Genomic DNA, 21,602 nt, shown 5'->3' with positions numbered 1-21,602 from the left:
CCTCAACATTTTACAGTACAGTACTTGAGTGAATGTACTTAATGTATGTATGAATGTACTTGCATTTAGACAAAACATAACTGTTTTGACAAAACATAACTGTTTTGTCTAACTGTTATCTTAGATTTCGATTTGTTAATTAAAATCAACTGCTGTATGTTGTGGGCGCCTAATTAAACACATGAACCAATCCTAGCCTACTTATTCTGGAGCGAGGTCAGCGAACAATCAGCGAAAAATAGCCAATTTCGCTGTGAGCTTGTAGTTCGGCTATTTTTGGCAAAGAGATTTGGTGTTGAGGGAAAAAAGGAGGGGTTGTTAACTTGTTAATATAGTTAATGGGATTTACATTTAAATCAAATCGACTCAAAATGTACATTTCAAAATCTAAGAAGTACTAAACTAACACAGTAGGTGAACAAATTATTTTTGTTCAAGTGAAGACTTAATTACCTGCCAAATATCTTTTGAGTAGATGTATCACATATTATGGTGGATATCTAATTTTGGTGTCTTCAAATTATGAATAATGTAAAGTACATTCTGTCGCTGCTTACTCTATCCCCACCCTATCATTCCACATTTTGTGCCATCTCCCAGATTGTCCCTACTTGCCTTTCTGTCAGCAATATATAGAAAACCACAGTGAGAACAGATGAATTACCTTCCCCTCGCCTTCTGCCGTGTAAGCTCTACATGAGGACCCGCCATTATCATCTCCCCAGCTACTCATCCAGACAAGTGATTTATTCACACATTGCTCATCCTGACCGAAATTGCATTATTCATCTTTCCGCTGCAGAGTCCCCTCCATTGTTGGTTGTTGAAGAGAGCAGTTATAACTCAAGTTAATTGATTTGCGCTGAGAAAACATGCTTCCTTATGCTTCCTTATAACACAGTGGTGGTGTTGCATGTTTGAATGGATTGACACCCTTCTATATGGGAATACTATGGCTATAGGTTCACATCTACCACAATGGAAATAAGCTCTGGAGCTTTTTTGAGTGTTATCCTTTTGACAGATATGTACAAATATATGGTCATGTAGCTACTACAGTATACTGTATACATGTTTTATCTATAAAAACGTAAATCAATCAAACTCTCGATAAGATAAGATGATAAACCTTTATTGATCCCTTGAGGGAAATTCAGGTGTCATAGCTGTAACCGTGAGAATGACACAGGATAGGTATACAGGCAAGAGACACGAACCAAACCAAAATAAATAATATATTTATAAAATAAGATAGATTCTGGCACTATAGATATCTACACTGGGTATCTGAATGAATGAATAAATATACTGTACATACAGTCTATCAACAGTGAAATGTCGTTAAAATGACAGTGATGCTATGTTAACCCCTGGGGTCCAGACCCCACTTGCTGTAGAGTGAACCCCCAAATGCTGTGGAGGGCCTCAGTCCTGACCAACTTTGTTGTTCATGTGTACTCACTCCCAGGAATGTAATACTGTAATGATATATATATATATATATATATATATATATATATATATATAACTGTAATATGCATGAGGCTTTGCCTACATCTCAGTATCTGTATGTAATGCTATAACTATACTGAATCACTCTGAAGCTGTGTAGCATAATAGATAGTGTTTCTAACACCATGTGCTCCTGTATCAAGACACAAGAGCATCATGGTTGGTTCCTATTCATATCCCATCTTGTTTATACGTCTGTATCAGTTATGACTCACATATCTTCTGGTGGTGTAATATTGCTTGTGAAAAGGTATTATATCAGATATAATAGATAAGATAGGTGACACAGCACATAAATGTGAGTATATTTCCTGTGCATGTTCTTTATGGGTATTGAAAGACATAACTGTTTCAAAGAAAAGCTTGTAGCCACGATGCAAAAATGTTTCAACACAATAGGTCTTCTTCAGGGTACCCTGGAAGAAGACTTATTGTGTCGAACGTTGGTGAAATCTTCTCTTTTTTTGCATCATGGCTATTGGTTAAAAGATGGTTGAATATTTAACACCAAAAAGTAGTGTAAGGTAAAATTGTTCTACAAAATTGATCTACAAGCTCAAAACGCGTCGCACTGCGATGCGTTTTGAGCTTGTTGATCGGCTATTTTTGCTACTTTTGTGTGACATATATAATGGCGGAGAAAAACACGGAGCTAAGAGGTGTCTGCCCGACAGTATATGCAATGTGGCCCTCTGGAGTGAGTGTGGAAATATAGTGCCCCTCTCCATCAAAGTTGCCCACCCCTGCTCTATACACTGTAATGAGAACTTTAAACTATTGAATATTGTGGCCTATTAACTTTAAGACCTGAATAAGGGAAGTTTGGTCAAAATTAAGAAGGTATTCTGATGGTGGATATTATGAACTTAAACAGACTAAAACTAATATCCTGGAGCCTCCTGACATAGAGGAGGGGTGAGAGGAATATATATTGTTTGGTACAGTCAGAAGATTGGCAGTTTTTGTTGGATATCACTTGATTACCTTGAAATATATTTTCATTTGAAGCATTCAAGGAATGTGCTGTACACAGTCAAAATTAAAGCATCAACATAAACATTGTGCATGTGCTCCCATAGCATCCAAAAACACATTTAAAATGAAATGCATACAAAAAAAACTCAGGTATTTTCAAAAGCCATTGAAAAGAAGCAAGTCTTAAGAAGATATTTAAACGCCTCAATAGACTGGGCACTTGAAGGGCAGGCTATTCCAGAGCTTAGGGGCTGCAGCAGCATAGGCACGATCTCCCTTGCATTTTAGCCTGGTTATGGGAACAGTCAGGAGCAGGGTTTAATTACAGTATACAGGACCTTTATATCTTTAATATAACTCAGACATACAATTTATGGTTCTAATTGTTATAAAGATGAGATGAGATCAGATAAGATGAGATGAACCTTTATTGATCCCCGGCGGGACATTCAGGTGTCAAGCAGCAACAGCAGTACATGGATATTGTAATAACATAGGTGAGGTAAGAGTTCAAGATCCAAACTAAAACTAAAAGAGTGGACATTATGTACATTTATCACCAGTAAATATATGTATATTATGTACAGTCTACACTTGGCACTGTATATGAAAGAATATAGATACTGTATGTACACTCCACCAACAATGAGTACTGAATTATGTACAGAATATCAACAATGAGTATTGTATATATGATTGCATAGTACTTTATCAGCAAATAGTAAGCTATATACATGTGGATAATATGCACACTTAATTACAGTAACAGTCTATATTCACTGAGTATATGAATGAAAATAAACAATGAATATAAGAATGGATATGAACACAGTCTATCAAGAGTGAATATGAGAATGAATATATTTATACCTACTAATGTGGGCCATCTGGATGAATATAAGTAGGCCTACAGTCCCTCAACAGGCATCTGATAAAGTTTGGCAAAGTAGGCTACATCCTATAGTAGGCCATGCAAGTGAGTCCATGCAGGAGTCGTGTTCAAAAGTCAACAGTCACTAGACTAGACAGTACAGGTCTTAAAGTTCTCATATGGGGGTCATATGGGGGTTCACTCTCAAAATAGAAGAGCCTTTACTTGTTACTACCAATGGGACCTTTGCCCAGGGCGACAACACATCTTTGAAAGCCAATCCACCAACGCTATTGGCTGATTTCTTTACTGAAGTGGAAATTGCAAGTAGCAATCTAGCCTAGCGTAATAGTGTCCATTTCCTCTTGCAATGATTAGGTAACACGACAATGGGTACCTGTTGTCTTGTTGTTATGCAGCAGGACTCCCCTCGTTCTCACAACAGGAGATTCAATTTACTGTAGGCAACCCTGATGCAGAGAGAGAGAGAGAGAGAGGCTAAAGAAAGAGAGGGTGACAGCCATGTCAGAGCAATAAAGAAAGGCTCAGAAAGCGAGGGAGACTGTTGAGACAATGAAAAAAGAGAGATACGTACATAAGCTGACAGGAATATCATCTAACTTCTGTTGCGTAGTTGATGAAGTTTCAATAACATATAATATGGTTGGCATATAGGAAATGTGTCATTATGTGTTTGATGGGGGTGGAGGAAAGACCATTTACATTTCTTTACTTCAGCACCATAATAGAGACACAGGACACCCGGATCACATCTCATACAAGTGAAAGCACTTCACAATGCTTTCCCCCCCAAAAAAGATTACACAAATGAAAGACAATGGCAAGATTAAGGACCAGAAAACTAGAAAAGGAAAAAGAAAAGAAAGCCAGTGAGAGGGAAATGGGAAATTAATGAGTACACAATAGATGGAAAAACAGTGGATTGCATGCATGTGGCGCACAGGTCATGGTGATTCGTGACGTTTTGCTTCTACTGCACCTATGTGAATGATGAGTGAGTGGAAACTCCCTTCCTGCAGCACATCAGTGCTAAAACACTTTTTACAGACCGTATAGCACAGTCGTATCCTTAGGGGCCTTAACATACCTCCACAGCCTAAGCAGTAAAATCCTTCTGTGTTTATGTTAACGCTGAGAGGGTACAACTGTAACCATGTGGACCCTTACAGGTCCATTAGGTTACATATGTACACTCTCAGAGTTATAAATGGATAAAATAACAGTCTAATTAAATTAGGGTCCATTTGAGAGGGTACATATGTAACCAAATGGACCCTTACAGGTCCATTAGGTTAAATATGTACCCCCTCAGAGTTACAAATGATAAAATAACAGAGTCATTAAAATAGGGTCCATTTGAGAGGGTACATATGTAACCAAATGGACCCTTACAGGTCCATTGGGTTACATTATGTACCCTCTCAGAGTTACAAATGGATAAAATAACAGAGTCTAATTAAAATAGGGTCCATTTGGCACAGTATTTTGGCCCCCAGGTTGAATTAACGCTGAGGATTTTACTGTGTACTTCCATTCACCAGGATGCTGTTGAGATAAGTAGCCTATGGTGACGCAATCAACACAGACAAAGCACTTTTGTACTGCACCATGCATCTCAATCTTTTCCTTCCTTCCTTTAAACAAATACACAACAGGTCAGCTGACTGTGAGAGGTACACAGGGGCTTAGGTATACTGCAGCACCTGGTACGTCCGGGACAGGAAACCTGATCTTAGTCAGGTACAAGAATAGCACGACAGGACCGCAAAGAGAGGCTCCACTGACCCGCTATGAACTGTCATTGAACTTATTACATGTCCCTGAACCCAAAACCTTCTCCGTGTGTCTCTCTCTCTCTCTCTCTCTGGGACTGTAACAGATCTGCCGTCCAGGATTTGCTTCGTACATGGGCATCTCGTTAAATGATAGTAAAAAGAAATGTTCATTGTTGCACTTCTCTTATCACATCACATCAGATCATAACAGAACAGAACAAGAATATTAGATTTGTTGTCTTCCGGAACGTGCACACCTTACTTCATTACTGTATTCAAGATTTAAAAGTTGTTCAAGAGCGTTTGATTTGTCACTCACTCATATACAGGTAGGCCTACAAGCAGCAAAATGTTGGCATATTTTGCAAGACTGTGCTAACAACAACAACAATACAATATAACAAGATCCTAATAATGAGAAAAACAAAAAGAGAAGAATAAAGATGACAAATAAAGTTGGCAACAGTACAGGTAAAACCTTGTTAGCAGCAATGGGAAAGGTGCCGAATATGGGGGGGAGTATCTGGATTAATAGTTCCTGCAGTAAGGTATACCCATATAGATAAATACACTTGCAAGAGTGACAGTGTGAGCAAAAATGAAGGAGGTATTTCAGTTTGAATGCAGTTTTGTTTAGTTTTTTGTTTGTCCTTGTCCTTGCTCAGGGCTCTGACAGCCTTAACACTCTGGGCCTTGAGTTCCGAGCTTTTAGACACATCAGTCGCTTGTAATGTTTTGGACATCGGAGTTTTATGTTATTCAACTGTTGCATTCATTGCTCTGAATAAGTTTGATCTAAATCAGTCGTTCTCAAAGTAGGATCCGCGGACCCTCAGGGGTCCTTTTGATCGGATTCCAGGGGGTCCCCAGCAAAATGTGTTGATACTGTATACTTTAGCATCAAAATCTGTTTAACCATTTTAACCATATATATTTACATCGGCTATTTGAAAGCTTGCGTGAGCTTGTAGATCAGCTATTTTCAAACAATCTATGAATATTATGAAGAAAAGTTTTTATATTTTTTGAAACATTTTAACAACACAAATCTTGTATGTGGGTCCCTCCCTAGCACAGACTGTTTTCAGATGGGGGTCCGTGGTGACCATAATAGATCCTTGGCATGAAAAGGTTTGAGGACCACCGATGTAAATGCATGAAATGTCAAAATATGTACAAATGAACAGCTTAAATAGTGTGCTGTCCTACGTATGTGTGTGGGCCTCTGCTGTACAAAGCCCATGGGCATGGATCTGATGCTAACTGTTAGAACCACTTGTTCTCTACAGAGATCACACAGTAAAGACCCATGACTGCCTGCTTCTCTTATCTGGTTTTGGGACTGGATGTGGGCCTGGGGATGGAGGCATTCCAAAACGGAAAAGGTCAAAAGTGTTGAGCTGAACATCAGGCTAATCTTTTAAATTCCAAACCCCATTGACTTATAACACAGTGTTAATGTGAATTACATTACTATATTTTGAAAATGCTGTAAAGCTTTTCAGGATTTACCCAGCATTATTCACAGGCATATGTTTATCATTTATTTTGCTCATTAGTTCAAGAATAATTCTTACCTGTGTGGACAGATTTTTGTGTTTATTTATTAAATTATTTATAAAAATGTTTTACTTTGTTTTTAATTCATGAACATCTTTGAAAATAATAATAATTAAAAACTAAATGTACAAAAAAAGGGATATTTACTCGCAATCCACAAATGTTTTTCAGCGGTGGGTCCCGACCCAGTGTCTGGGAAACAGTGGCCTGCCCTACAGCATGTAAAGGGTTAATTCACTCATGTGAACTGTCTGCCTCCCACAGTGACCAGGGCAATAACACACACATGTCAACAAAACATACAAGCTCTCAGTGGTGTAAAGTAACTAAGTACATTTACTCAAGTACTGTAGCCTACTTAGGTACAATTTTGAGGTATTTGTTTTACTTTCCTGGAGTATTTCCAATGTTCTGTACTTTTACTCCACTACATCTCATGGACATAGTAATAACTTGTGGAACGGGACATTCTGCATAATGAGTTATTTTACTTTTGGTACTTTAAGTATATTTTTATGCCAATACTTTTGTACTTTTACTCAAGTAAATTTTGAATACCAGACGTTTTACTTGTAGCAGATATTGATACTTTTAGTCAAGTAAAAAATGTGACCACTGAAAGCTCTTATGTAATGTAACCTACAGAATAACAGCATGTCTACCTGTACGTCCAGCCATTATTCTCACCTGTGGAACACCTTCGAATTAACCACTTAACCACTTAGTTAACTTAAAACCCCTATGTAGGCTACTAAACTGGACGTGAGTTGCCTCCATCCTTAGTTGGATGTGCTCTTTTTCCATCTACACCAAATCTCTTTGCAAAAAAAGAAATTGCCTATCTACAAGCTCACAAACATGCGTATTTTTGCCAAATACTTTGCCCAGAAATGGGGATGCATGGGGTTTAAGGGATTAAGCCCTATATTATGTGCACTGAATAGCTGATCTACAAGCTCACAATGCTTTGCATTGCGAAGCGTTGTGAGCTTGTAGATCTGCTATTTTCAAAAAATAAAATAAAATTGTTACCCTCATAGCATATTTACCTATTTAGCCTACCTATATAGCATTTTTACCTAGTAATTTTTGGGCCAAATTGACATTTCTGCCTATACTCTCCTAACACTGCTGCTTCATTGTGCCTTATTGCCCATTTCCTCAAGCCTATCAGAATGCTTGTTACATTCCAAAAATGACTTAGGCAATTATGCTATGAGGCAAACTTTTTGACTTAGGCAGAAATTATTTTGAATGTCACAAGCATTCTGATGCTTGTGACATTCAAATTGAGAACATATAGGCAATAAGGCAGGCAGCAATATAGGCAATAAGGCAGGATGAATCAGCAGTGTTAGGTAGGCAGAAATTAATAAAGGCAGATAAACATGACTTAGGCAAAATTAGTGTTTTTTTTTTTTGCCTAGGTCAAAAGGTTCTTTTGTTTTTGCCTAAGTACATTTTTCCATTTCTTCTTTTCTGAAAGCCTTCAAAATATGACTTAGGCAATTATGCTATGAGGCTAACAAAATGCTTCTTTTTTTTTTTTTTTTTAAACAATGTTGAAAGTGGTTCTAGTGCAATTCACATAACGGGCCACCACAGTCAAGAGAGAGGAGGATATGGGAGGTCTGACTGAGGGGGGAGGGTCTGACTGACTGACACACACATACACGCACGCACGCACGCGCGCACGCACACACACACACACACACACACACACACACACACACACACACACACACACACACACACACACACACACACACACACACACACACACACACACACACACACACACACACACACACAGAGACACACAGACATGTGCGGCCAGTAGGCGGGGCCATGTGCTGAGGTGTTTGAGAAGGTGATGTCGTAAAGCAGTGTCGCAAACCAGGTGCAGCAAGCAGGGAGTGGGAGGGAGTGAGGGGTATGATCATGATGGGGGGCGAGGAGGTGACCAGTGTTGCCATCATTTGCGAGAGAAATAAGCAACCAGGTCTATGAAAACAAGCCCAAAAGAAAGCCACAAATTTTAACAACACAAATCTGGTATAATGGGAGGGAGCTCCCTGGCACAAAATATTATCACATTGGGGTAGCCTATATAGGGATATTAATTTGGGGGGTCCTTTGCATGAAAATATTCGAGAACCACTTCAATTAAAATGTAGGATCTAAGCCAAAATAAGCAACTATACACTTTAGAAACACAGCCCCAAAAAACCGCAACCCGCAACAACTACCCATTTTTACAAGCAACTTTACAGAAAAAGAAGCCCAAAAAAGTCGCTTACAATAAGCCGACATGGCAACACTGGAGGTGACTCTCCGGCTGCATTTCACACACACACATACACACATTACACACACACACACACTCTGAAAGAATCATGGCGGATGGCCCCAGGTGTAAGCGCAGAAAACAGGCGAACCCGAAGAGGAATAGCGAAAATAACGGTAAGTCAAAGTGTGTTAGAAGGCTGGTTAAATCAACCTGGGCTGGACAAATAGTACAACCAGCGAGCTTCTCCACCGAGACACGTCTCTTTGCAGACTTTAAGAACTTTGTTCCGCGTTACTTAGACAAGTTTGAGCCGCTGGGAAAGTAGTGGACATATTTATTCCAGTGTGGTGTGTGTGTGTGGACCGTTATACCTGGCTCTGCTCTGTGTCCGCCTAGCGGCGCCTGCATGATGAGGACCGTTACTCCGCTCATCCACTCTAAACGGTCTAATGGTGGGAGCGCCTGTTTGTCATAGTCTGGTTTAGTCTACACTTTTCTTTAATTCTGCTTTTGTGCACTTTTGTCACTTTGATGGGCCCAGCGTGCGGGCTGCAGGTGGTCAAATCTGACACAGTTTGTTCAGTTTATTCTAATGTAATTCCTGGGCTTTGACTTGAGATATGCCGTGATGTGCTGCTGCTGCTGCTAAGTTGCTGCTGCTCCCACAATCTTTGCAGATTTTTTTTGTAAGCAACACGCAATACAATAAGTCAACTTTAGCTTTGCATACGTTTTGTTTCCACGCCAGGGGGGGATATATATATATAGGCTATTTAAAAAAAGACAGACAGACAAAATGAATGCATGAAATGTTAAGGAGCTTTGGTTGGGACGGAGATGATGACCACTGCTGCCCCGGTGCTGTTGGCATTGCGACGGGATGTTTGTTTTATTCCAACCATGGGGTGTTAGATCTGTTCACTTCACCCTCCCTGCTGCACTGCAACGCAGCCACATGTTTGCTGCCTGGGCATAAGGTAAGACTAAATAGTGGACCTTATTATTATGACATTTTCATCATCGGATGACTTTTTCCTTTCTCCGCGTGTATTCATTGATGTGCTGCAGACGACATAAAGATATCATTCCATAATATGCATTTGGCATCAATGGCATCGTGGCTTATATGTACGTCGGAATACTGTCATGTTTATAACGCTGGGCTTCTTTTGCTTTAGGGAAGATGAGTTCTTAGTTCTTACACCTGTAGGTGTGCAAGCGTTGCAGTGAAGAAATTAACGTGTGTGGTTTCTTTTTCCTTTTTTTTGCTGCAGTCTTGGCTATATAAGGAATGCTATTCTCAAGCGGTAGGTTAGGTAGCCCTATAGCTAGCAGCACATGAGTGGAAGATGTGTTAAAGAAAGAGAAGAAAAAGTAGAGCTAGGTTTTCTAAAAGTGGATTTATGGGTTGGTGGTGTGCCTGCAGAAAGGATAGAATCTTTATTATCATGTGTGCGGTTGGAAACTGTAGTATAAGTAATATATATATATAGGCTACAAAAGAAGAGCCATAGCCTGGCTATAGAAGTTGAATTTTGGACTGTTTTGGGAAGGAAACGCCTCATTGGGTAGTTTCTTACCTGACCTTTACCGTCTCAACCAATAAAACATAATGTTTTATAGCAACGTGTGCATACAAATAAAACCTAATGTATCTTCTATATCTAACTCCGAGAGTGTACAACAACATGTAGCCCAAATAGTTGCATTTGTATCTACACTCTCAGAGTTAACATTTTTTAATGTTAGATGAAATTGTTAAGATTAAAAAAAAAAGAAAATGCGATGATGTAGGGGGGTGTGGAAAAACTAAAAGCACCTTTTTCCGTCCGTGGCTGCTGACGCCACGCGGTGACAACACGCACGGTGCGTGAGGAGGAGAGGAGAGGGGAGGAGAGTAGAGGAGAGGAGAGGAGAGGAGAGCCGCCCATGAAGCGACGTTCAGGAGGAGCTACCGTGATGATGTTTACCTGCACGGCACACACACATACACGCACGCACGGATATAACGGGGATGACACAAATGTCCTATAAATAACACCTGCGGCTCTCTGAAGTCCGTCCACCATTAAAACGGAAAGGGAAAGAGCGTCGGTGTGTGTATGTAGCCTACGTATGTGTGTGTGCGCGTGGTCGCGGTATAGTGTGGTTCCAAAAGGCTTCTCCTCCTCCAGCCAGGTTGTCGTTTTTAAAGAAGAAGGCTGAGGAGAGACATGTCAACTTGTGCAGGTAAACAGATGATGTTGTAGTCGTGCAGCATGCTGTAGGAGGCTAATAATAATAGCTAAAAAGCGTGTCGGTGTTTGTTTGTATCCTTCCTTCCTCCCTTTCTTTCTTCCTTCCTTCCTTCCGCTGCTTCATTCTCGCGGGATTTTTATATCATCAACATGCGTTTTTTCCACTTCTGTTTATGTCTCCTGTTTGTTTGTTTTTTGCGTGTGGTTCGTCTTATCTGTGCATCTTTGTGTTGAGCGAGTAGTTGTATCCTAAAGGTCCGTGTGTTCGAGGCTACACACGGGGGAAGAATAGACTAACGGGGTTGTGTGTAGCTTTTAGAATGTGTCTCTCTGAATGAGCTTGGTGTTATTATCCGTTTTAATAATCGCTGCACACCGTGTGCTTTCCACCTTTCCCCTCATGTTGTCGTGCCACCTTTTCTTTATTTCCACCTATTGTTGCGTCCCGTTACTTCTTTCTTATGCAATTTCCCCTGGTGGAGGGGAGCAGGAGGAATGGCGGTCAGGTCTATAACCGTTATGTTGCTGCAGTGAAGGAAAGGGAAGGCGGGGTGTAACGGTTAGGTTGCTGTTCTCATTGAGGAGCCAGGTATGCAATATAGGTGATGCTGCGGCTGCAAAAACACCTATAAAGGTGTATTAAATCATGTCGTTTTCGTGCTGTTTTTCATCATAAACATCCCCCCGTCATGTTTACTTTGCGTTGGTGCCTGGATGTTTTGTGGTTTCATGAGTTTTTTTTAAATTTGTATTATTATTGTTAGAAGAGAAGCGAGGCTCGCACTGAGGCACCGTATAACGGTACGCACGCAACCAAGATGGCAAAAGGTGCAGGGTTGCCAGGTTGTGTGAGATAAATAAGCATCCAGATCTATGAAACAAGCCCAAAAGAAGCCACATAAGCATCTGATAATTGATATTTGAAAATAGCCGATCTACAAGCTTGAGCTTGTGGATCAGCTATTTTCAAAACAAATCTTGAAGAAAAATGTGGAAAAGTTTTGAAACATTTTAACAACACACAAATCTTGTATGGGGGTCCCTGGCATAACATATTTTCAGATGGGGGCGTCCGTAGACAAATAGCCTACATATTCATTTGGGGGGTCCTTGACATGACAATGTTTGGGAATCACTGGTTTAAACTACATTAGGGAACAAGCCCAAATAAGCAACTACACGTTAGAAACAAGCAGCCACAAAAAAAACGCAACCTGCAACCACCAATTTATGCAAGAAACTTTACAGAAAAACAAGCCCAAAGTCGCTTATAATAAGCAGACATGGCAACACTGAAAAGGTGCTGTGATTTGCGATGTCCGTCACAACTGGAGCCCGCCTGGACTGTTAGCCTATAGCTATAGTCCGTTTGATATGAAAACAATCCCATATTCATTGTTTACAATGTTATTTATGCATCATTCTGGATTTATTTTCAGTCTGAGCTACTTTTAAGTCAATAGATGATGAGCGATTTATCAATATTCTATTTACAATTAGGATTATTGATGATAGTTCTTCAGTGCTCAAAGTGGGGCCTGGGTGGGGACCCCCAGGACTCCTGGGGCAGGAGTCCTTGAGGGACTTCCAGGGGGTCATGGGGGTCCCTGGCACAAATTCTTTTCAGATAGAGGTCTGCGGCCAAATAACACATATCAATTTGGGGGTCCTTGACATGAAAATGTTCAATGTTTGACAGTGTAATAGTGATTCTCAACCTTTTTAATTTCAAGGACCCCCAGTTTGATATGCATTATAGGCTACGGGTCATCAACAAGGGGTCCGGGGCCCGTAGGAGGTCCCTGCAGTTACTATAAGTGGGCCGCCACGTTTTTGGGTGATTGGAATTTTTTGTTTGTTTTGTTTTATCCCCCCAAAAAGTCTGAACATAGAAGTTAACATATTATCCAACATATTATTATAGCAAAGATCATTTGTAAATATACAAACAAAACACATTGAATTTGGCAACACTGATGATAGTGCTGTCAAACAAATCTATGAAGCCATCAAAACTGCAGCATCACTTGGAGAGACAACCCATAGTCATAGAAAAAAACTGTGAAATACTTCCAAGCTAGTCTCAAATCTCTCAATGCTCAACTAACATTGATGGGACGATGAGCTAAATGAAGTGAGCTAGCTTTGAAAGCCTCTTGCAAAAAATAAACACAATTGTATACAATTCATGTAGTGGGGGTCCCTGCTTTGGTTCTCTCTTGGCTAAGGGGGTCCTTGGCCTGAAATTAGGCATTAGGCCACGGACCCCCCATTTGACCCCACTGTAAAATCCTCAGTGTTAAGTTAACTCTGAGTGTACAAAAGGCTCCATTTATTGCTTTAAAACTATCAATCATTTAGCTGGGGACTCCCTGGTCTCTTAAGGACCCCTGGGGTTCCCCCGGGACCCCACGTTGAGAACCACTGCAATCCAAATGACATAGAAACCTATTTTCATTGTGATCATCCTCGGTTTATAATTCAGTCTTATAGCTTAGACCAGTAGTTCTCAAACTTTATCGTGCCAAGGACCTTTTCAGACCCCCATCTGAAAAGGTTTTGTGCCAGGGGCCCCCAGAAGAGAAGATTTATGTCAAAGAATTTCAAAATGATAAAAAAAAAAAAATCTAATATTTTCAAAAATAGCAGATGTACAAGCTTGCATGCGTGACGCAAAGTGACGCGCTGTGAGCTTGTAGATCTGCTATTTTTGAATAGCCAATGTATAAATGGATAAAGTGGTTAAAATGATTGTGATGCTACATCAACTACTTTAGCTGGGGACCCCCTGGAACCCCCCCCTGAGGGTCCTGGGGGGAGATGAGATATTTGTTTACACATACATCTACGTGGTTTATTTTCAGTCTGGGGCTCGTTTTAAGTTTAGAGGAGTGATATAGCCTGTTTACAGTTAGTATTATTGATGATAGACTAGCTCATATTACTCGAATTGTAGCTATACCTTTCAGGGTGTTGGTTTTGGTGTTTATAATCATTATGGATACAAGTTTATCAGTGATTCAATGTCCTATATGTCATTATCTCCTGTGTTTCACTTGGACTAGACTTGGACTAGACTGTGTCTCTGTGTCCACACAGAGACACAGCTTGTTTGTTTGCTTGCTTGTTTTGCTTGTCTGTTGCAGATAATGAAGCATCATTAGTAATGCAACATCTTAATAAAAACTCTGCCGTTCATTTTCACTCTATAGGGCCCAGGTTAAGGACATTAGACAAGCTGACGTCTTAAAACAAACAAAACACAAATGTCATTTGATAGGTAGTTAGCGTAATTTGTGCCCTCAATTTGCATTCTGCATCTTTATAGGACATTAACAGTACACCTCCTTAATTAAGAAGCCTCACTCCAGTCCACACTGTTCCTTGCTTTCCGCAAATCCTTGCTTTCCGTTTCTATTAGTCAAATAAGTGATTTAGCAAACATGTCCATGTAAAAGTTGAATGATTGGTGCATGTCATGTTCTGTAGAAGCGTCCGGCCTGGCGGAATTGTCCCCGGTGAGGTGGTGATGCTAGTCTATTTAGCTAACCTCAGTAACTTGTCTAAACCTATATCCCTAAGCTTAACCTACCAGTAACTGCAGATTTCCCCAGAATTGCAACGGTTTAATTCATATAATTTCCCCAAAATGTTCCTTGTGATATCCGTCTCTGTGTAATAGGCTATACTGTACTCCTATTTATCGTGTCCACACGGTGCCTGCCTGTTGCTGCTTTTATCCCTATGTATACACCGTAGTATGAGAACTGGTTATCAAGCAAACAACACGTCACGATTTGACGTGTTGTACAGTTAGCTTGAAAATCAGTTCAGCAAAAATAACTGATCTACAAGCTCACAGCGTTGTTGTTGTGAGCTATTTTGGAAAATCTTTGAGAACAATTTTCACCTGCAAATTGGCATGCCCAAAATAGGGACTTGAAAGTGGTTAAGCTTTTTGTCATGGCTGCATCATCCAACACCCTCCCTTTAGACGGCGGTGTGTTTATGTGCGCGTACATGTGTGTGTACGTACGTGTGCATGCATATGTGAGTGCTCTCCCAGCCGGCCTGTAATCTAACACTACAATTTAGTGACTGGAGGAATGCGGCCTGGTGTTAACATACCTTAGCAGGATAAACACAGCAGCCTACTCCCATGCCTGGTCTGTTCATGAGAGCTCCTAGGCCTGCTGCACCAGAGCTGTTCAACCCAACAGCTGTATAAGATGGGCGCTGGTGCTCACATCTTGCAATTGTCATCTACTTTATGTTCTGTTAAGCTGTGAGTGTTGTCTAATGTATTAGTGTACTCTATATATGTTCTACAATGACCAGTTGCTCTTCAATTATATATATTTTTGCATTAAAAGTAGTTTTTCAATGTTCCGTGCTGCAAAGCAAAGTCTTTGTATAAACCTAATAGAAATCTGGGAACCCATCGGCAAAGAAAAGGGAGGACAACTTTTTTCCCCCCTTTGAATCTGTCTTGAGAGATTAACCTAATACTAACTTGGCAATATCGTTTTTCTTATCTGATTCTGTAAGTTCCAAGATTCCAAGATGGATTCCGATTGTAGATTTTATTGTTGAATAAATATTGGGTGTCCAGTACGGTAAAGTATGAGTTCATGAGGCCCATAATTCCAAGTGTCTCCTCTCAGCATAAGCAAAGTCTATTAGTGATTGGCTCAGAAACACAGTAACTAAACTCTAGCCTATATAGCGTAAACACATGTTAGTCAAATTATGCATAATTATAAATATTTATAACAAGTGTTATGAAGCCTTATACATGCATCATAATGTATTATAAATGTGATTATAATGCATTATAGACCCGACCTTTAAGTAAAGTTCACCAGTGCCATTCATGTGTGACTGGCACTAGTACACATTTCCTTGATCACATGCCTGCGGTGGTGATTTTTACCATGCCTGATTTCCATCAGTAAGATGTCTTGTTTAGACATGTTGTTATTAGAGTGTCTTTTATACTGGTGAATGTTCGTGAAGATTGAAATCATGAATGAAATCATGTGATCACAGGGAAGTGGTTGAAGTGGTCAACAAGTGGCTGTGTGTTAACTGACTGATTGTCATTAGTCATGCATGTTACTTTCTCCTTGGCCCAAAGAGCCTCTGGCACCATGATGTGTGTGTGTGTGTGTGTGTGTGTGTGTGTGTGTGTGTGTGTGTGTGTGTGTGTGTGTGTGTGTGTGTGTGTGTGTGTGTGTGTGTTGTGTGCTGTTTTCCTCGAACAAATGGGCCTACGGAATGACAAAGCACTACAGGATGTCTTTAGCAACTTAGCATAAGCCCCTCCCATGACCTTTTATGGTTTGGGGGGGAGGTGTATCTGGAGAGATGTTGCTGCTGTGACTAATTGACTAGATAGCTTCAGTGTGTGTGTGTGTGTGTGTGTGTGTGTGTGTGTGTGTGTGTGTGTGTGTGTGTGTGTGTGTGTGTGTGTGTGTGTGTGTGTGTGTGTGTGTGTGTGTGTGTGTGTGTGTGTGTGTGTGTGTGTGTGTGTGTGTGTGTGCGTGCGCACGTGTGTGTGTTTCAGGTGTGCAGGTGTTCTGAGGTGGGAAACGGCTACTTTCCTCCAGGCTTTGCATAACAACAGAGCTCCGTTCCTTTGGATTTACATTCATTAAGTGTGGACCTGAGGAAATTGCTCCTTCCCTCTGTGTTAGTGTTTTGTTGTTGTGATCAGAATGATGTCCCCTGATATAACATGATATATTATAATAACACTTTGACAGAGCAGACACACATAATGAGGGAAGATGGCTCAATAGAACCCTGACAACACGTTTTCTCAACAACAAAGGACACTTTCTGTAAGGATACGCTCAATTTTTACAGAGCGTAATTTCGGTGCACAGCTCATACAGAGTTTCTGCACGTAGACTTGCTACAAACAGGCAGGTACTATGCTGCGTGGAACAAAAGTGTGAAGCATTACATATTTTGTCAAGATTAGTGCAAAGAAGTGTGATTTTGTTGCATCAGTGCTATAACATCATTGACAACTTTACCTACATGGTGGCACACTGACGACGGCAGCAGGACTTGTGCAAAGGGACAGTGCAAGACAAGTGATATAGACAATTACAATATGTAGGTCAATGGAAGGCTTTTAAATATTGTTAATAAGCTGTATATTAAGTAAAGCAGCATATTTTGAAAGGCCATATGGTCATGGAGATCATTTCAAAAGGTGGTTAGTGACTTAAACCTAATCCTGGCCATTCACACAGAGGTGTAAGTTGTATTGTGAAACCTGACACGTTCCCCTTGCACCCACATGAGAGACCAGGCCTTAGCCACTTATAGACAAAGTGGAAGGGTTAAGCGTAACTGAGCAGCAAAATCTCATTTGAAGTGAAACTGAAAGTACCTGAATGGCTGTATCATGCTGCCTGCAGCTTGCAGGCAAGTGGCATCATCTGTCAGTTTAATATAATGTTACTTATAGCGTGTGTCAGAATCCACTGTGAGAAGGATTGCACTTCTGCTGTCTGTGTCAATGTTACCAAGACAAATTCACGTATACGGCTACTTATTTCACCTGGTGATTTATCTGTTGATTAATTCACAAATGGAATGATTGAAACCAAGTAATTCCCCTCTATAACACCTAGTATAGGTATATTAATATTGCTGAGAATAAATTGTCGGAGGATATACGATATAAGAGGATATACTTTCACCACTGCAACCTGCATTAGACTCAATACAGGCAACGAATCAGCATGTGAAATGTCTCCCGAGCACCAGCGCTGTGGAAAATCACACGTCCATGCCCACCTTTAAGTTTAATTTAGGCCTAACCTATTTCCAGGAATAACATATTTTCTTCTCCCATCACGCCCATTCTTCCAGCTGAATATTAGGTGTTCAAGAGGCCCTCTTTACAGTGAAAGGCTAGAAATTGCATATCTATTGCGCTGTTAACTAACTAAGGGCTAGATGTAAAAGAAAAGCACGTAGAGAAAAGACCCAGTTACTGACCACCCTCCTGCTTTACCGTGTGTGTGTGTGTGTGTGTGTGTGTGTGTGTGTGTGTGTGTGTGTGTGTGTGTGTGTGTGTGTGTGTGTGTGTGCACGTGCACGTTGCATATCTACGATTGTGTGTGCACTGTGCAGGTTTACGTGCATCAAAAGAAAGAGTCCCATTCACAAGCCTGTGCGTATGGCGCTTGTGCTTTTGTGTATGTGAGTGGGTGTGCGCGCAATTGTGTGTGTGTGTGTGTGTGTGTGTGTGTGCGTGCAATTGTGTGTGTGTGTGTGTGTGTGTGTGTGTGTGTGTGTGTGTGTGTGTGTGTGTGTGTGTGTGTGTGTGTGTGTGTGTGCACGTGCACGTTGCATATCTACGATTGTGTGTGCACTGTGCAGGTTTACGTGCATCAAAAGAAAGAGTCCCATTCACAAGCCTGTGCGTATGGCGCTTGTGCTTTTGTGTATGTGAGTGGGTGTGCGCGCAATTGTGTGTGTGTGTGTGTGTGTGTGTGTGTGCGTGCAATTGTGTGTGTGTGTGTGTGTGTGTGTGTGTGTGTGTGTGTGTGTGTGTGTGTGTGTGTGTGTGTGTGTGTGTGTAGTGCGTGTAGTGTGTGTGTGTGTGTGTGTGTGTGTGTGTGTGTGTGTGTGTGTGTGTGTGTGTGTGTGTGTGTGTGTGTGTGTGTGTGTGTGTGTGTGTGTGTGTAAAGGAGAGCACTGTTTCACACTCGGGCTGGTGGGAAACTCCTCTCCTCCTTTCGGCAGCGCCAGCATTTGCATATCCTGCCATTCTGTCCTTCCTGCCGTAGGAGAACAGAGGCTCCCTGCTCCTGGAATGTTTTGAAATCACAGCCCCGGGGTTCTGCTGTAGCCCTGCAGGCCTGGGCTGCTGTAGCCCTGCAGGGCTCCAACCCAACACTGTACAGAGACCAGACCAGACGTTTAAGTCGAGCAATAATCTCCCAGCTGGGGGCCACTGAAGTGCGACGCTGCCGTTCTGTGATAGTTCTATTTGTTTGAACGCATTCTCATTCGAGTGTCGTGCCAGTTTTATTGAAGATAAAGCCACTAGACGAGGCGCTAGGCTGTAGCTCTCCGGCGTAAGAAAATGTTAACGACGAAACACTCTTTGCTTATAGTTGAAATAAAGCGGGACGACGTAACGATAAAGGTTCAAACAACCTTTATGTTTTTTTCTGCTTTCTCAACCAGGCAATGAGCTCTTAGACCATGTTAAACCTGGCATCCCAATTTTGGGCATGTCATTATAGGTGAAATTTAATTACAATTTCCAAAAATAATTTGTTTTTGTCGCATTCCTAAGCCAATAATTTGATGCTAATGTCTCCGGTAGGAGACTCAAAGAGTCTCCATTGAGTATCCAATCTCCATGAATTCAAGGCTTCATGGGGTGTGTAATTGATAGAAAATAAGTAATCTTTTGGGTGAACTACTCCTTTAATTAACGACTACAAGCAATGAAACTGCAATAATGAATACAAACCCGGGACAACAGAGCAGACAAAAGGGGAGAACAGGAGAGAGAGAGAGAGAGAGAGAGGACCTCCCAGCGGTCCTGGTCTCAAAGGACATAAATCATCAGGCAGTAGACAGGTGGGTTAGGAGAGGGCCCAGCCTCTCTAAAGACACCCCAGAGACCTCCACACCGCACCGCACCGCGTGCACACGCACACAACAGGTCACATCAGATCGGAATGGAACTGGAATTGGATAGAAACGGACAGAATGGAATCAAATGGAATTGGATAAAATCATGGAATGGAACATTAGATTAGAAGCTTAGTAGAGTGATATTTGGTCATTCATTCGCTCTCTACATCTCTCTCTCTCTCTCTCTCTCTCTCTCTGCTCTCCCATCCTCTGTTGGATGGAGAGGAAGATTAGATTAGAAGCTGAGTGGTGATATTTAGTCTCTCCCTTCTCTAGCCCCCCCCCCCCATTCTCTCTCTCTCTCTCTCTCTCTCTCTCTCTCTCTCTCTCTCTCTCTCCCTCCCATTGTTGTATTGATTCCGTTTGTATGAACTGGTTCTGAGAACTGGTTGGAATAAAACTGAATGGAAGGGAGCAATAGGTTAGGACAGTGGTTATCTCGCACACGCACACGCACACGCACACGCTGACTCTAATATACTATTAACTGTGTATTTAGACATTAGTGTGGAACAAGATCATCATCATTATAGCAGTATATGAAATAACAGCGGCAGTCACCATGTATTGTTAAATCACATCTTAAGCGTGAGTGAGAGAGACAGAGAAAATGAGAATGGGAGAGTGTTGTTAGTGGGTTATTGAATTACACGTGATGGCAGTTAATTGGGCCCTCGGCCCTCCAGAGGCTGCACGCACGTGCGTGCGTTTGTGTACTTGGATTATTACTATGCTTGTGAGGGCCAAATGTCCCCACAAGTGTAGAAAGAATTAGAAAGCAATAGATATTGTCAGGACAGTTTTCCTGGTCCTCACGAGAGAAATCGTTGTTTTATGTCAAAAATGATTTGGGGAGTTTAGTTATAGGCTTACAATTAGGAAAAGATTCAGGTTGGGGTTGGTGTTAGGATTATAGGCATATAGAGGTTATTATTAGGTTGGAGTTATACTTGGTTGCGTGCTGGCATTGCGCCCCCAAAAATAGCCGATCTACAAGCTTTTAATAGGTATAGATATGGGGTTAAAAATAAAATAAAAAGGGCATTCATAAAATTGCCATCCTTGTCAATGTCCTTTCAAGGATTGTAATACAAACAGGTGTGTGTGTGTGTGTGTGTGTGTGTGTGTGTGTGTGTGTGTGCGTGTGCGTGTGCGTGTGTGTGTGTGCGCGTGTTTGTCTCTGCTCTGGCTGTCCTCGGTGTTGATAGGCTGTTATGGTAAAGTGCAGGGAGCTGTACAGTGCTGTGAGTGGCTGGCGTGTGTCCCTATGGAGAAGGGCTGTAATAGGGCCAGACACACCCACCACCATGAGGCTGATGAATGGCTGAGACCAGAGCAGAGGACCAGGGGTGATGCTGTGTTAATTGACACTGCTGCCACCGAGTGCCTTTTAGAACACTATGAAATCCTGAGTGCTATACACACTTCAGAGTTAACCATTTCTCACCTGGCGACCGTCTCTATTTTGAGCATAACCTTATATTAAAATTAGCTTAAGGGAGGTCACGCTCATGTCACCATGACTCAGCCATAAAGGAGTTCCCAAGGTCGCTACGCTCAAATATGGAGTGTGTTGTCTGACTTCAACGTGTCGCCATGGCATCAGGCAATAAGTCAGCTCCATATGGGCACAAAAGGGGGCATGCCCATATATGGGCATATACTAATGACATCAGGGATTTATATGG

At 41.3% G+C, this 21,602-nt stretch overlaps 1 protein-coding gene across 1 annotated transcript in view; it reads left to right on the top strand.

Annotated features, from left to right (window-relative positions):
- Positions 1-9,110: 9,110 nt before the first annotated feature.
- The window catches only part of LOC311045127 (zinc finger E-box-binding homeobox 1-like), a gene marked incomplete at both ends in the record, with an annotated part of 82,697 nt that continues 70,205 nt past the window's right edge, over positions 9,111-21,602 (top strand). The window contains one exon of the mRNA XM_084056937.1: positions 9,111-9,177. Coding sequence (XP_083913063.1) covers positions 9,111-9,177 — 67 coding nt within the window. The remainder of the gene's footprint in view (positions 9,178-21,602) is intronic.

The sequence above is a fragment of the Gymnoscopelus microlampas genome, assembly GCF_963454915.1.
Source record: "Gymnoscopelus microlampas genome assembly, chromosome: 5".
Classification (NCBI taxonomy): domain Eukaryota; kingdom Metazoa; phylum Chordata; class Actinopteri; order Myctophiformes; family Myctophidae; genus Gymnoscopelus; species Gymnoscopelus microlampas.
The sequence above is the reverse complement of the archived record's forward strand: the minus strand, read 5'-3'. Positions and strand labels throughout refer to the sequence as shown.